At 43.0% G+C, this 12,873-nt stretch overlaps 1 protein-coding gene across 2 annotated transcripts in view; it reads left to right on the top strand.

Moving 5' to 3' along the window:
* The window catches only part of LOC140723898 (NACHT, LRR and PYD domains-containing protein 12-like), a 64,747-nt gene that overhangs the window by 27,478 nt on the left and 24,396 nt on the right, over nt 1-12,873 (top strand). The window contains exons 7-10 of one of the 2 annotated variants that reach the window (XM_073038437.1): nt 3,048-3,407; nt 3,982-4,148; nt 7,458-7,629; nt 7,737-7,802. In XM_073038437.1, the coding sequence (XP_072894538.1) occupies nt 3,048-3,407; nt 3,982-4,148; nt 7,458-7,629; nt 7,737-7,802 (765 nt within the window). Of the gene's footprint in view, nt 1-3,047; nt 3,408-3,981; nt 4,363-7,457; nt 7,630-7,736; nt 7,803-12,873 lie in introns of those variants that run through there. The other variant, XM_073038439.1, reaches the window with a different exon arrangement.

Below are 12,873 nucleotides of genomic sequence, written 5' to 3'. Positions count from 1 at the left end.
TCCAGGAATGTAATCCTCACAGCATCACTGACCCCAGCTAGGTGAGAGAGGGATTTGTGCAGCAAATACGTGATAGTATCCTCCACTCCCACCTTCTCCTTATACGCAAACTGAAGAGGATCCCGGGCGTGCTTGGTTTGTGGCCTCAGATTCTGTATTATCAGCCGCTCCATGGTCTTCATCACGTGCGACGTCAAGGCAACAGGTCTGAAGTCATTCAACTCCTTTGGTTGTGGTTTCTTCGGTACCGGGACAATACAGGATGTTTTCCACTGTCTGGGTACTCTTCTCTGCTCCAGGCTCATGTTGAAGATGCGCTGTAGTGGTTCTCCCAGCTCAGTCGCACAGGCCCTCAGTAATCGTGGGGAAACTCCATCCGGTCCCGCCGCCTTGCTGGTACAGATCCTCCTCAGTTGAAGATGAAGAAACTTACACAGGCGCTAACAGGGCAGAGAAAAGTTTCATCAAGCAGTGTCATTGATCCCACTGGAAAAGCGACTTTGTGTAGTCGATCAATCCAACAGTTCCAGCGCAGGGACCTGACACCGGTAATGGTCGAATGACTCCGCTCACCAGGCAAAGCTTCACCTGAGTGAGAGTAGCCGGAGACCCTGAATCAGCAAGTTGAGAGGGAAACACAAACAGAAATGTGACTGCGGTGTTGTTTGTTATGTAAAAGTCCAGGTCCAGGGTTTGTTGCACATCAGGGCCTGTTTAGAGGTGAAAGACATCTCCAACTTCCATTTATAAAATTCAGACACAGGTGATTGGAGCTTTTCCGGGATTTCAGAGATTGTTTGATAATACAACATTTGACGTTTTGGCAGGGCAGCTATCAACTCCCCCCTTGATGCGCAAAGTTGATGAGGAGAATTTTCCGAACTCTGTTTTCTGTAGCCGAGCCGAGAATATTGCCAGCCTTCGAAATGGCTGAGGATCAGGAGACACTTCATTTTGGATTATCTTGTGGTCTGCTTCGGTGCATCACTGTCTGGTATAGAGGGGTAACTGCACAGGACCGAGAGAAGCTGCAGAAGGTTGTAAATCTAGTCAGCTCCATCTTGGGCAGTAGCCGACAAAGTACCCAGGACATCTTCAGGGAGCAGTGTCTCAGAAAGTTAGCGTCCATTATTAAGGACCCCCAGCACCCAGGGCGTGCCCTCTTCTCACTGTTACCATCAGAAAGTAGGTACAGAAGCCTGAAGGTACACACTCAGCGATTCAGGAACAAATTCGTCCCCTCTGTCATCTGATCCCTAAATGGACATCCAATCTTTGGACACTACCTCACATTTTTAATATACAGTCTGTCTGTTTTTGCACGCTTTAAAAAATCTATTCAATATACGTAATTGGTTTACTTGTTTGTTTTCTATTATTATTATTATTATTATTATTATTATTATTTATTATTTTTCTCTGCTAGATTATGTGTTGCATTGAACTGCTGCTAAGTTAACAAATTTCACGTCACATGCCGGTGATAATAAACCTGATTCTTTTTTTTCATCCCCCAATCCATGTCCGGTCTGTGGCCAAAAAGGTGAATGTGAGTTCTCAATATTTCCCTCTTGAGATGACCTGCTACCTGAATTTAAATTCCCAGTATCTCTGATGGGAGACCCGGTATAACCAGTGACCAACTGTCTCTGTCTCCTGTAGGCATTGTGATTGTGCTCAACTCTGTGATTCCAGGTGGAATGAAAGAAAGGTTACAGCCTGGACGAATTCATGCTGTTCTAACTGTCTCTGAGCTTGCCCGATTTCCCAGCAGCTTTTCCCAAATTTCCCTTGCAGACTTCTTCGATCCTTTTTCCTCGCACAACTTCTCAACTTTGTAATTTTATTTGTGTTACAGCCTCCTGTTGCTTCATGTAATTTATACCCATCAATCACTACATGAAAAAATGCCCCTTTTGAATGAATAAATGAATGACATTTTATTTCGGTCAGTAAAAACATAACAAAAACATCATTTTCAAAGATGATTGATAAGACAAAATTAAATAATAAAAAAACAAGAAAATGTAGATATTCTTTAAAACTGACCAAAAGGGTATCAGCTGGAGCTACAGCTTATTATGCCTTCCCCTCTTACTTATAAAAAAACATATTTGGCGTCAATCATCACATAAAAAATGTCATAATCTTTTAACAAAATTCCGAGTATCATTTATTTACATCACTGCCATTCATTTTAAATCATGCATTTTTATATTTTTTCATTAAATGTGTAAGGTTACCATTCAAGCTCCCATGATCCAGGGCAAACTGTCCCAGCCAAACCATTTAACACAAAAACCAAACAGCCCCATCCAGTAACGTACTTGTCAATCTCCCCGACACTCTTTCCGTCTGAATCACATCCATCCTATAGATTAGCAACTGCAAAAGCGAGACTAAGTTTAGCTGCCAGAAATGCACGCAAGTCTCTCCCTTTGCCAATGACTTGTACAGTTGTTACCTGACAATCATCGTCCAGGAGACGGGATGGGAGCCAGGGGACTAGGCATCATGGGCTTCAAGGTTATGATCAGTCTGTAACCCTGGGGACTGGACATTGTTTGTATCAAGGCAATGGTCAGCCTGTGACCCAGGGGACAAGACAGTGTGTGACAAAGCAAATGGAGAGCATGTGATCTGGAGGATCGGACCATGAGTAATCCAATGGCTTGTCTGTGAGTGACACAGGTGACTGGACAGTTTCTGATCCATAGAGATTTTTGTCTGTAGAAGATAATCCCAGTTATAATTCCCGATATCACCTGATGCCGTTCCATTAATAACCGCTGGTTATCAGTCTGTTCAACTAATGCGTAGTCGGTGATCAGTATTGCTGTGTATATCCAGTTCTTTTTCTGGGACTGGATGTGTCCAGACACTGGCTTATCGGGATGGTCACCTGGCAGGAGGTGTGGTTCACGTTCACCAGCAAAGTCCCACTCCATATCTGGTAAACCGGAGTCTCGGCTCCATTGCAGACACCCATTGTGAATCCTTGTTCGAGTCTAAATCACTATAAACCTGCTATTCATCATTTACTTAAGGTGGGAAATTAAATCGGGTACAGAAAATACTCAAAAGGCTTTTACCAGGCGGATCATCGAGGGAAGATGACCGGGACACGGGAAGCAAGGTACCAAAGCAGGGTCGGATTGAGAGCAATGTCCCAATGGAATGTAGTCCGGCCACAGCGGAAGTGGAGCAAATTCAGCCCAGAGACAGTGACGTCAGAGACACTGAGCAGGACCGTGGAACCAGCACAAGTGAAGTGAGTGCCTGTCAGCCCAGAGACAGTGACGTCAGAGACACTGATCAGGACCCTGGAACCAGCACAAGTGAGGCGACTGCCTGTCAGCTCGGAAGCTCATTGAACACGGAATTATCAAGTCCCCAACAAGGAGCGGGTGAGTGAAATGTGAGGATGATTTGTTCACAGAATGAGGTAGGAAGGCGGGTAAATGTGTTTCTTTGTTGGATGGTTGGTCAGAGAGGGGAAATGTGTGAGTGTATTGCATGTGGTGTAGTGGGCACCCGTTACCCTACTACAGGAACTGTATTACCTGCTCTGATGATTTCCAGGATGTGTATCGGAGGAAATGCAGCTAAACGAATAAGAGAGTATTTCCAGGATATGAGTTATGGGAAATGTATTCGCCAGGATGGAGAGAATATCTCTGGGAAGCAACTGTCATTGACAGTCCCAACATTTATTACCCATCTTAACCTGAAATCTGTAAGTGGATGGGACGGTGGGTGAGGCAGGTTTCTAGTGAATGTGGTCCTTCTGGTAACGTAATGCCCAGCGCATTGATGTGTCGGTTTTAAGGCCAATTTTGGAGATTAGGGCAAAATACTGTTTCCAGCTGAAAGCAGGTGAACACTGAGATTCAAGACATGACTGGTTTATTGATCTGGGCGAGAGCGGTGGAGACAAGCGATATTTGAGTTTGTGACGACATTCTCTTTTTATATTCACAGAGCCAGAGTTTACACTCTCTGACCTCCTGGCAGAGGGGGGCGAGTATCAACTGTACCAACTGACAAAGTTCTACAGGGACAGACTTAAACAAGCGATTGAAGAAAAGGTTGAAAGACTTGGTTGGATGTTGACAAAGGAGGGACATTTCAGTAGAGAAGATAATGAGGTAAGTGTCATAAGGGGAGCGTTAAGACAGGACCCAAATGTTGACACAAAGTACTAGGAACAGGGTGGAACAAAGCTAAGGGACGAGACAGGCCGCAGTTCGTGACGTTCGTGGAGATCTTGGAGTTCGTGGAGATCCTGGAGGCTTGGGTAGAATGAGGCTACAGTCCTGGGTTCTTGGGAATCTTGGATACTTGGGTTCCTGGAGTTCTTGGGTACGTGAGTTCTTGGAGTGCTTGGAGGCTTGGGTAGCTCGAGGCTAGAGTCTTAGAGTGCTTGGAGGCTTGGACAGCTCGAGGCTAGAGTCTGGGGTTGTCTAGGGATGGAGTGCTTGGAGGCTTGGATAGCTCGAGGCTAGATTCTTGGGTTGTCTAGGAGTGCTTGGCGGCTTGGTTAGCTCGAGGCTAGAGTCTTGGGTTCTTAGAGCTAGCCTCCTGGGCGGGCCAGGGGCTCGCTTACAGGGGGGAGGGAAAATAACTTCTGCCACCTCCAACGGGATCCAACTAACAAGCACATCTTTCCCTCCCCCCCCCCTTTCTGCTTTTCGCAGGGATCGCTCCCTGCACGACTTCCTTGTCCACTCGTCCCCCCCCCCCATCCCTTCCCACCGATCTCCCTCCTAGGACTTATCCTTGTAAACGGAACAAGTGCTACACCTCCCCTTACACTTCCTCCCTCACCATCATTCAGGGCCACAGACAGTCCTTCCAGGTGAGGCGACACTTCACCTGTGAGTCGGCTGGTGTGGTATACTGCGTCCGGTGCTCCCGGTGTGGCCTTTTATATATTGGTGAGACCCGACGCAGACTGGGACACCGTTCCACTGAACGTCTACGCTCGGTCCGCCAGAGAAAGCAGTATCTCCCAGTGGCTACACATTTCATGTCCCATTCCCATTCTCATATGTCTATCCATGTCCTCTTCTACTGCCAAAATGAATCCAAACTCAGTTTGGAGGAAAAACACCTTATATATGAGTCCAACTTGATGGTATGAACATTGACTTCTCTAACTTCCGTTAATGCCCCTCCTCCTCTTCTTACCCCATCTCTGATAGATTTAGTTTCCCCCCCTTCTTTTCTTTCTCTCTTTCTGCTCATCATACTGCATGTTCTACATCTCGATCTGGTGCTTCCTTCCTCCTTTCTTTCTCCCTAGGCCTCCCGTCCGATGATCCTTTCCCTTCTTCAGCTCTGTATCCCTTTCGCCAATCACCTTTCCGGCTCTCAGCTTCACCCCACACCCTCCGGTCTTCTCCTATCATTTCACGTTTTCACTCCCCCTCCTACTTTCAAATCTCTTACTATCTTTCCTTTCAGTTAGTCCTGACGAAGGGTCTCGGCCCAAAACGTCGACAGCGCTTCTCCTTATAGATGCTGCCTGGCCTGCTGCGTTCCACCAGCATTTTGTGTGTGTATCTACATTTGCTGCCACTTTTAATGAATTATGGACCTGTATTCAAAGTTCACTTTGTTCTACCACAATCCTCAGTGCCCTACCGGTCACTGTATAAGGTTGACCCTGCTTAGTCCTTCCAAAGTGCAATACCTCGCACTTGTCTGCATTAAATTGCATCGGTCATTTTTCAGCCCATTTCTCAGCTGGTTTAGACACCACTGCAAGCTTTGGTCGTCTTCCTCTCTCTCCACTACACGTCCCCACTCTTGGTGTCATCTGCAAATTTGCTGCTCCAATTGACCACATTTTCATCCAGGTCGTTGATATAGATGACAAACAACAACGGACCCAGCACCGATCCCTGTGGCACAGCACGAATTACAAACTCCCAGTCAGAGATTCAACAGTCTATAACCTCTCTGTCTTCTTCCAAAAATCCAATGTCAAATCCAATTTACCACTTTAACTTGTATGCTGAGCAACTGAACTTTCTTGCCCACCCTCCTGTGCTGTACCTTGTCAGATGTCGTGCATTCCTTCGACAACACCCATTTCCTTCGATTCATCAACTTTCCCGTAACTCCCTGGAAATACTTTAAAATTGGTTAGACATGAACTACCACTGATGTCTTATGACCCCAGAAATCAATGGGTTGTCTGAAAAGAGCATATATATCAGACAAACCTTTTGGTGAGCTATTTTACATTAGTAGCTAACCTACTTCATATTTCATATTTTCTCTACTTACGGCTTTTTAGTTGCTTTCGGCTGTTTAGTAAACGCTTTCCTATATATATTTTTCTATATTCTGTGTCCTCTCCTTTGCGTTTGTGCTGGCATTGACTTCCTCATCAGTCACAGTTGATCATCCTCCCTCTGGTATAATTTTTCATCTTTGGGATTACCTAGCTCTATCTGCGCCTTCCGAATCACTCCCAGAATCCTCATCTATTCCTGCTTTGCTGTTGCCTCTGCTAATGTCCTCTTCAAATTTATTTTTCCAGCTCCTTTCTCGTGTAATTCCTTTATTCCACTGTAATACGGATACATCTAACTTAAACCTTCTCCCTCTCAAACTGTAGTGTGGGTTCTGCTATTTTATGATCATTGCCTCTTACGGGTTTATTTAGCTGAAGCTCCCCAATCAAATCTGGTGCAATACACAACACCGAATCCAGATCCGCCTTTCCTAGAGTGGGCCATCTCAAAAGCCATCTCATAGACATTCTATAAATTCCCTCATTTGGGATTCAGCACTGACCTGATTTTCCAAAGCTCCCTGCGTATTGAAATTCCCCATGACTATTTTAACACTGAGCTCTTTACATGCCTCTTCTCTCTCCCACTGGAATTTGTAGCCCACATCCTGGTTACTGTTCCATCAGGGTAATTTTTCCTATGCAGTTTCTTAACATCTAAATCGTCCATTCAGCTACCACCTCTTTATAAGGACATTTATCTTTCTATGAGAACGGAGTCAACCAAACCCTTTCACCTACCCGCCTATCCTTTCCATTAACTATTTATCCTTGGGGATAAGCACTCAAATCTGATCTTCTTTCAACGATGATTCAGTGATGCCTGCCATCCATTTTTGCTCTCTCACTCTCCCCTCTCTTCCGTTCTTGTTGTCACATCTTTTTGATGTAATGTTGCACATTGATGGACAAATAAGTTAATTAAGTTTAATATACTCTAGGGTGACAATAAATCCTTATTCTTACACAATATTGATTTAGAATTTCCTTCAGTTACTGTTTCTCTGTTAATGACTGAACCCAGAGAGGATGAGGCAGCAGCTCAGTGACTGCATCTGTTCTGAAGCTACCGAGACCATGAACAGATATTTTCCTGCACATTCTCCATGTCTGTCTGTCTGCTCCACAATAAATTCATTGTTTCCTTTTATAGAAAGTCACTGAACTGACAGAGAAAGGAAACCGGACAGAGAGTTCCAGACTCTTCCTCAGTTTGGTGATGGGCAAAGGCTCCCGGGCCCGGAGGGCGATGTGGGAATCCTTTCTGATGTGGAGGACTGAGTTACCGAAGTTGGACAGAATACTGAGGGAAATACAGGAACACGGTATGTTAAAACCACGCACTGAACACAAAGGCACATTGAAATAAACATTTAAGTTATTTTAATTATTTTAGCTCTGTTTCCATGGATTTTGTTTTATGTTTACACAGGTCCTGATCCACAGGAATACATGAACATCGGAAAAGGGTTATCTGAGTTACCCACTCAACTGATAGGTGAGTGATGAAATGCACAGTTCAAAATCAAATCTGAAATGTTAGTCTGTGACTTGGCAAAACCTCAGAATCAAAATTCGCCATTAAGCATTCGCCAATCTCTGGATTCAGGTTACAATTCAGAGAATCTCTCTTTGCAGCCTGAATATGCTACATTGTATTTTTGTCTTAATCCAGCTGTTGGTACTGCTGAAGTCTTCACTCCAGGTCCTCACACTCTGGGAATTCCCACACACCCGAGTCAGGCTCCTGATACACTATATGACCCAGTCCTGGTGACATTTTTATCTTCAGACGTTTCATATTCCAAGCCCCTTTTCCTTTGTAATAGCACAACACGCAATTCTGTTAGCTGATGATCTTTACCTTTTGTAATTCTGCTAGTGACTTCCACAGAGTTTGTCTGGCATTTCCTTTTCGCCTGTTACTGCAACTACAACATCATTTTCCAGCGGTCATCTGGGAAAGAAAAAAAAATACTTTGGATACTTTGAAATCCTTTCTTATATAACTGACCATATCCTTGCACTTCCTGCACATTCATGTGTATCTAGCAGCATCTATAACATATTTGCCACCGACATGACCTGGACAGTAACTTCCATGCACCCACAACTCTGTGAAGAAACTTACCACAATTGCTGTAAATTTACGCCATCTCACCTTAACCAAATGCCCTCTGGTATTAGACATCAGTCTTATTTAAAAAAAAAAATAACAATAGACAATAGGGGCAGAAGTAGACCATTCGGCCGTTCGAGCCTGCACCGCCATTCTGAGATCATGGCTGATCATCTACTATCAATACCCGGTTCCTGCCTTGTCCCCATATCCCTTGATTCCCGTATCCATAAGATACCTATCTAGCTCCTTCTTGAAAGCATCCAGAGAGTTGGCCTCCACTACCTTCCGAGGCAGTGCATTCCAGACTCCCACAACTCTCTGGGAGAAGAGGTTTTTCCTTAACTCTGTCCTAAATGACCTACCCCTTGTTCTCAAACCATGCCCTCTGGTACTGGACTCTCCCAGCATCTGGAACATATTTCCTGCCTCTATCTTGTCCAATCCCTTAATAATCTTATATGTTTCAATCAGATCCCCTCTCAATCTCCTCAATTCCAGCGTGTACAATCCCAGTCTCTCTAACCTCTCTGCGTAAGACAGTCCAGACATCCCAGGAATTAACCTCGTGAATCTACGCTGCACTTCCTCTACTGCCAGGATGTCCTTCCTTAACCCTGGAGACCAAAACTGTACACAATACTCCAGGTGTGGTCTCACCAGGGCCCTGTACAAATGTAAAAGGATTTCCTTGCTCTTGTACTCAATTCCCTTTGTAATAAAGGCCAACATTCAATTAGCCTTCTTCACTGCCTGCTGCACTTGCTCATTCACCTTCAGTGACTGATGAACAAGTACTCCTAGATCTCTTTGTATTTTTCCCTCACTTAACTTTACACCATTCAGATAATAATCTGCCTTCCTGTTCTTACTCCCAAAGTGGATAACCTCACACTTCACTTATTCACATTAAACGTCATCTGCCAAGTATCTGCCCACTCACTCAGCCTATCCAAGTCACCCTGAATTCTCCTAACATCCTCATCACATGTCACACTGCCACCCAGCTTAGTACCATCAGCAAACTTGCTGATGTTATTCTCAATGCCTTCATCTAAATCGTTGATGTAAATCGTAAACAGCTGTGGTCCCAATACCGAGCCCCGTGGCACCCCACTAGTCACCACCTGCCAAACATACAAAATGCAGGCTGTTGATCCAAACTCTTATCTATCAAACTTGTACACATCAGTCAGATCTCTATTCTAACTGCAGAGTAAACAAACCAAGTTTATCAAACCCTTCCTTGTCACCGAATCCAGGGAACACCCTGATGAACCTGTTCTGCACCCTCTCCAATCCTTCAAAAAGCTGGAAATCAGAAGTGAATACAATACTCCAGATGCACCCTAAAACCATATGATCCAGGAGTAAAATTAAGCCAATCGGCTCAGTGAATTTGCTCCGCAAATCCTCTCAAACCCATTATTCTGCCTTCTCCCAGTAAAAGCTGATGCTTTTCCAAATCAAGAACCTATCGACCTGCATTTTAAATATACCCAGTGACTTGTCGTCTTCAGCTGTCTATGACAATAATTTCACGGATTCACCACCAACCAGTGAAATAAATTTCTCCCAGTGTGGGTCACCTCCAGCCAGGACAATTCACACAGTACTCAAGCATGTTAATTTTCTGCATAAGGATTCCATGTGGGACCTTGTCAAACACCCGACTGATATCCAAGTAAAAGATCTCCATGTGTAATTTCATCCATCACCTTTGTCACCTCCTGGAAGAACTCCATCAAGTTGGCAAGACGCTAACCCCGCCCAAAGCCTTGCTGCTGAACCCCAAAGCAGCTCAAACAGGCTCTCTTTCATATTCGCAAGGGACAGAAGATATAAAAGGCTGAAGGTATGTACCACCAGCCTCAAGGACAGCTTTAATTCTGCATTTATAATACTAAATGATTACCTTCTATGTTATTATTGGCTCTTATTAAAAAGAAGACAATTTTATATATAAAATTGTAACATTGTGCAGATCGTAACTAATAACTACTCACTTAGATAACCACAATATACTTACAGAAGAGCATGTATCTATGTATTATGTATCTATCGAGCACTGGGGAGTGTAGAAATCTCTCAGTGTTATATTGTCTATCAAAAACGATTTGATTCTGTCTCACATGGTTAAGAGGTTTCAATATTATATAAGATGCATCCAATACTTGTGAAATTTCTACAACATTTAATGAAGTACAATAAACGCCCTATTAACAAGAACAACGGAACAATCACTGTTAACAAAATAAATGGAGACATTTTCCAGAGTGACACATTAAGCTCACTATGGCTTTATCTGGCGTTAAACCCACTCTTTAATTTCCTGAAAAAGACAAAAATCAGGTATCAAATCAGAAAAAAAAAGAATTATACCTTGACACAACTATACAGGGATGATTGGAAATTATTTGCTCTTGCATCAGTGGAGCTAAAACGATTAATTCAAATAATGGAACTAATTACCAAAGAAAGCATATACAGTATAGCTATGCACGTCTGTGTGATTCCGTAAATGTGCAGAAATAGAAATAAAAAAGAGATTAGTGAGTCACTATCGATGGGTTGTTTGTCCATTCAGAAACTAGATGGCAGAGGAGAAGTTTCTGAACCGTTGAGTGTGCGCTTTACTCCGATCCTGTACAGATGTCCCCATGAAGCAGATGGTGATGCAGCCAGTTACAATGCTCTCCAAGTTACACCTGTAGAAACATACGAGTGATGTTGGAAACTCCTGATGAAATCTAGCCAGTGTAGTAGTTTCTTTGTGGCTGCATCCATATTTTGTGTCCAGGTCAGATACTCGAAGATATTGACAGCCAAGAATTTGAAATTGCCCACACTCTCCATTTCAGATCCCTCTGTGAGGATTGGTGTGTTCCGTCCCCTCATCTTACCCTTTCTGAAATCCACAATTAGCTCTAATGATATATTTTTATCAACGCAAGCAGGACTCAGCACTCCGTACAAGCATATGCAATTCTGATAAGGAGTACACATCACTGAACGCATAACCCATAAATGAAAGCATAACCCATAAAAATGAAGAAACGATCATAATAGAAGAACGTTAACCTTGGAAGAGTGGAAGAGTCTGACTCCCCACGGAAGACATCCCCACGATCTGAGCGCATTAGATGTCGACAAGGAAGCGTTGACTGCCTGGCTCAGAGTTGGAGATCTCTTCCCAGAAACAGAAGGGAACATACAGGACCAGGTGGTTAACAGATCTAGTTATCAAGAATAAGGAATAAAGGCCAACAGGTTCAAGATGATAAATGAAAATCACAAGAGAAGCCAGAAACAATTGAACACATTACAGGATCCTGCAGTAGTTTTACTCAATCTGAGCACTGACAATCAAGTGGTAGACAACTTTCACCAACATCTTGCTCAAACTACAACTGACAAAAAACACCATCCCTCACTATAAATACAAGTCTGCTCCACATTTAGAGTTGGAGTCCGACAAATCTACCGTAACCGATGCATTATTAGAGATAGGAAAATTCATAATAACTGTCCGGCTATAATTGTACCGGACAAACTTGCAAAAACAACTTTTTAAATAGATATTGCCATTCCAAACACACATAAATTACAGATATCAATTAATAAAAAACTTTAGAAATATGCTGAATTAAAAGAGGAAATTGAAAGACTGTGGAACATGAACACGATACACATCGTCCCGATAATAATATCGACAACTGGTATAATCCAAAAAGCACTACACGATAGTAATAAAGAATTAGCTCCACACAGCAATGTTCATGTAAATCTTCCGAACGCCACAATAGTATACGCCACGAGAGTATTCTGAAATTCGCTATCAATTTAAAATGAGTGTGCTTGGATATGCCCGTACCTCAGGATTTGTAAGTTTGGGTTAGAAAAAAATTTAAAAATAAGTTATTTATAAAGCACTTTTCATCGGGATGATGTCGTTCAAACTGCATTACAATGGGATAAAGTTCAAACTAGAAATTAAAAGACAAAATAATTTCAATTACAAGCAAGGTTCAAATTCTTTAAAAAAAAAGTTTTACGCCGGTGCTTAAAAGTGACTAAGGGAGTCTACATCCCTTACACAGTACTTGCAGAAGTCTTGGTCTCCCTAGTTATATATATCTGCCTCAGAATTTTGTGCAGTACTGTACCATTTTTTAAGTGTTGAATTCTACAGTTTAGGAGAATAGTTCAAAAACTAAAAAAAAATCTGACCTGCCAATGATCCTTTGGCCTTGTACCTTATAGTCTGTCTGCACTGTATTTTCTCAGCAACTGAAACACTGTTTCCCTGCACTATTCTGTTCCGTTTTTCCTTGTAGGACCTTATTGCACCGATGTGATGTAATGACCTATTTGGATCGCGTGCATAAGAGTTTTCATTGTACCTTGGTACATGTGACTATAATAACCCAATTTGCCAAGTTATTGTTGT

Source organism: Hemitrygon akajei, unplaced genomic scaffold, assembly GCF_048418815.1.
Source record: "Hemitrygon akajei unplaced genomic scaffold, sHemAka1.3 Scf000144, whole genome shotgun sequence".
NCBI lineage: Eukaryota > Metazoa > Chordata > Chondrichthyes > Myliobatiformes > Dasyatidae > Hemitrygon > Hemitrygon akajei.
This window is presented reverse-complemented; position numbering and strand designations above follow the sequence as displayed.